The 3,916-nt window shown below is 58.1% G+C and overlaps 2 protein-coding genes across 2 annotated transcripts; one reads left to right on the top strand and one right to left on the bottom strand.

Annotated features, from left to right (window-relative positions):
- Window positions 1-114: 114 nt before the first annotated feature.
- Window positions 115-1,334, top strand: ETH_00022785 (uncharacterized protein; the record flags this gene model as incomplete). Its single annotated transcript, XM_013378826.1, has 2 exons — window positions 115-974; window positions 1,115-1,334. 2 exons carry the CDS (start codon window positions 115-117, stop codon window positions 1,332-1,334), a joined length of 1,080 nt encoding a protein of 359 aa, XP_013234280.1.
- Window positions 1,335-2,233: 899 nt separating this feature from the next.
- ETH_00022780 (uncharacterized protein) lies at window positions 2,234-3,404 on the bottom strand (the record flags this gene model as incomplete). Its single annotated transcript, XM_013378825.1, has 3 exons — window positions 2,234-2,764; window positions 2,971-3,075; window positions 3,339-3,404. The coding sequence occupies 3 exons, from the start codon at window positions 3,402-3,404 to the stop codon at window positions 2,234-2,236; spliced, it is 702 nt and encodes a 233-aa protein (XP_013234279.1).
- Between the last annotated feature and the right edge of the window lie 512 nt (window positions 3,405-3,916).

Below are 3,916 nucleotides of genomic sequence, written 5' to 3'. Positions count from 1 at the left end.
CAGCAGCCGCTCCAGCAGCCGCTCCAGCCTCCGCTGCAGCAGCCGCTGCAGCAGCAGCTGCAGCAGCAGCTGCAGCAACCGAGCGGGGAGCCAGCAGTGTTTGGGCGCATGCACATGGGGCTGCCCTTTACAGAAGAGCAGCAGCAGCACCAGCTGCTGCAGCAGCCATTCCAGCAGCACCAACCGCAAGCACTGCAGCAGCAGCCGCAGCAGCAAATAGCACAGCAGCAACTGCAGCAGCAGCCGCAGATGCCAGTGCAGCGCCAGCTCATGATGCACTACCCGGTGCAGCAGCAACAGCAGCAGCAAGATTTGCTGCTTTTGCCTCACGTGCAGCAGCAGCAATTTCCCTTGCCCCAGCAGCAGCAGCAGCCATGCTTCATACCGCCGCAGCAGCCACCTCAGGATCCGCGGCTTCGAATGCCACCAGGGCAGCAGCAGCAGCCGCAGCAGCAGCCTGGTGTGCTGCAGCAGCAACAGCCAGTCCTGCTGCAGCGGCGAGGCAGTGTGATTCCGCCGCCGCTGCAGCAGCAGCAGCCGCTGCTGGAACAGCCGCTGCAGCAGCCCTACATGATGACTGGGGGCCCTTTGCCGCCTGTTGGCCAGCAGCAGCAGCAGCAGCAGCAGCAGGTGCTGCTGCTTCCAGGACAGCAGCAAGGCTCTGCTGCAGCAGCTGCAGCAACTCCTGCAACAGATCGCAAGCTGAGCTCAGGCCTGCGTCGGTCGGGAGCAGCAACAGCACGCAGCAGCGTGGAGTATGGAAACGGTGCCGCTGCTGTTCCCGCTGCTGCTGCTGCTCCCGGCAGCAGCAGCAGCAGCTGCATCAGCGAACAGCGTAAAAGAGCCCGCAGCTTCAGGGCCTGCAAAGGCCGAGCTACGAAGACACAGCAGCAACAGCAGCAGCAGCAGCAGCAACCGGCAGAAGAGGCAGCAGCAGCAGGAGGGGCGTGTGAGGTGGAAGGAAGAGAGAGAGAGTGCGGAACTTGAGCTGCTGCAGCAACGCGAAGAGCAGCAGCAGCAGCAGCAGCAGCAGCAGCAAATACTGGCTGGCAGAGCACCTGCCACTTCTGCATAAGAGGGCACAGCAATATCTATTGGTCTTTGGCTGCTGCAGAGGAGTCGCTGCTTCTGCAGCAGCTGCTGCTGCTGCTGTTGCTGCTGCAGGGAACGCAGCAGCAGCAAAAGCTGGCGCACTTGAAGCAGCAGAAGTCTCACTCGGGTGCCACTTTGTGGACCTGGCCACCCCCATTGCAGCAGCAGCAGCAGCAAAGGCTACAGCATCGGCAGGAGCTGCAGCAGCAGCTGCTGCTCGTGCCGCTGCAGCTGGCGTCTAACCCGCCAAAGCCGGCGGACTTCTTTTTTTGTTTTAGTAGTAAACAGAAATAAATTATTTATAAATTATTTATTTATTTATATTTATTTTAATTTCTGAACTTTTGAAATAAAGTTTGTATCAGCTAGCTAGCTAGCTACTCAGCTACCTGCCTACCCAGCGATCCACGCTAGCTACCTAGCTGGCTAGCCGCCTAGCTACCCAGTCAGCCAGCTAGCTAGCCAGCTAGCTAGCCAGCTAGCTAGCTAGCTACCCAGCGAGAGACCTCAAGGGGACATGAAATCTGAAATCAACTTCAAGTGACCCAACACTCACTTCCTAGTTGGGGCCCGCCCAGCCAGCTAGCTAGCTAGCTAGCTAGCCAGCTAGCTAGTTAAATGCAGTGTGCAGCTAGCCAGTTGGCTAGCTCCAGTGAGACTAGCTAGCCGCCGAGCCAGAGGTGCCCACTTTCCTGGGCAACGGCTGGCCGGCTAGCCAGCTAGCTAGCTAGCTGGCTAGAGGCGGCTTCTGTGTTCGTGGGCAGTTAGTGGCAACCCCAGCTAGCTTGCTCGCAGCCACAGTGCCCTCCACGACCAGCTACAGCTAGCTGCGCTAAGCTCCTCAGCTAGCTAGCTGCAGCTAGCTGAGGTGGCTAGCTAGCTAGCTAGCTAGCTAGCTAGCTAGCCAGCTAGCTAGCTGTGAAAAGTCCCCTTGTGCCAGATGGGCAAATGAGTCTCCGCCCTCTGAGTGCGTCTGACCAGCAGCTCTGCTGCTGCAGCAAAAGCAGCAGTAGGAGCTGTTTCTGCTGCAGTCGCTGCTGCAGCAGTGAGTGAATTAAATTTGGTACATCAAAAGAAATAACGAGACACGAGGGTGGTGCAGCAGCAACAGCTATTGCTGCTGCTGCTGCTGCTGCTGTCTTTACTTTCTTCGCCGCACGCGAGTGAAGCCTTCATCCTCTGCCGGCAGGTTTTCTGTTTGCTGCTGGTCTTGCTGCTGCTGCTGCTGCTGCTGCTGCTGGCGTGCTGGGAAGTCTTGTTGCTGCTGGCGTGCTGGGAAGTCTTGTTGCTGCTGGCGCACCGGGAATTCCTGCTGCTGCTGCTGCTGCTGCTGCTTGTCTCTGTTCATGTTCCTCCAGTTGAGGACCTCGCCTGCTGCTGCTGCTGCTGCTTCTGCTCTTTCTCCCCTGCGGAAGAAAGTCTCCTGTCTCCCTTTTGTCTCTCTGCCTTTATCAGGAGAAGTCAGCGGCGTGCTGCGCCTCCACTCCAGCTGCTGCTGCTGCTGCTGCTGCTGCTGCTGCTGCTGCTGCTGGTCCCTCGACCCCGTCGGCGACACCGGCTGCCCGCTGTTGCTGCTGCTGCTGCTGCTGCCAGCAGGAGACTCCGACTTGTGGCTCAAAGACTGACTATCTGCCCGTCTGCTGCCTTCTCGGTTTGCAAGGCCGTGCTTCGCCTGCAGCAGCAGCAGCAGCGGCAGCAGCAACAGCAGCACATTCGCAGGAGCGCGCACATTAGAGCAGCAGCAAGAGCTACAGAGCAGCAAGGAAAAAAGCAGCAGCAGCGCCGCGACCCGCAGCAGCAATGTAAGCAGCAACAGCAACACTGGAAACAGGAGCAGCAGCAGCAGCAAGGCCGGCAGCAGCAGCAGCAGCAACATACCTCAATTTCCAATTCTCTTTGTCTTTGCTTCTCAGCTATCTCCTGCAGCCGTTTCTCTCTCGCCTCTGCTTCTGCTTTCTGTCTTTCCATTTCTTCCATTTGCCGCTGCAGCAAAAAGCAAAATGAATTCAGAAGCAAAATGAGCAGCAGCGCAGCAGCCGCAGCTAGAAGAAACAGCTGCAGCAGCAGCAGGAACCCCGAGCAGAAAAAAGGCACAGCAGCAAGAAGACAAAAAAGCCAACAGACCGAACAAACCAGCAGCAACAGCAGCAGCACAGGGGACTGAAGCAGCATAGATTCGACGGCATGGAGCACCAAAGACAGCAGCAGCAGCAGCAGCAGCAGCGTTAACAGCAGCAGCAGCAGACCTTGAATTCTTCTTCTTTCTTGCGTTGTTCCTCAAGCTCTCTCTGTCTCCTTATTGCTGCTTCCATTCTTTCTCTGGCTCGCTGCACCTTCTGCAGCTGCAGCATCTGCAGCAGGCGCTGCCGCTGCGCTGCAGCAGCAGCAGCAAACTGCTGCTGCCGCTGCTGCAGCTGCCGCGCCACCCACTGCTGCTTGTCCTCCTGCACTCCGTCGAAGGCCGCCTTCTCCTCAAGAGCAGCAGCAAATGCAGCACGGTGCTCTGCAAGCAGCAGCAGCAGCAGCAGCAGCAGTTCATTCTTCACCTAAACTGCGCTTTCAGCACGCCTGAGTGGAAACTGGAAAAAAGCAGCAAGTGAGCAGCACGAAAACACAACAGTAACAACAACGCTGCCACCTCCACTGCTGCTGCTGCTGCTGCTGCTTGCCTTCCTCGTGCTTGTTTTGCAGCTGCAGCAGCACCCTGCGGTCTGCTTCGAGCTGCTGCTGCGCCCAGGCAGCCAGCAGCGGCAGCTCTGCTTCTCGACAGGCCCGAATGTAGTGCGACACTTTCTTCAGATTCAGCCGCCGCTGCCGCACCCGC

This window comes from Eimeria tenella, genomic scaffold (genome assembly GCF_000499545.2).
Source record: "Eimeria tenella Houghton genomic scaffold, Eth_scaff1064, whole genome shotgun sequence".
Taxonomy (NCBI): domain Eukaryota; phylum Apicomplexa; class Conoidasida; order Eucoccidiorida; family Eimeriidae; genus Eimeria; species Eimeria tenella.
The sequence above is the reverse complement of the archived record's forward strand: the minus strand, read 5'-3'. Positions and strand labels throughout refer to the sequence as shown.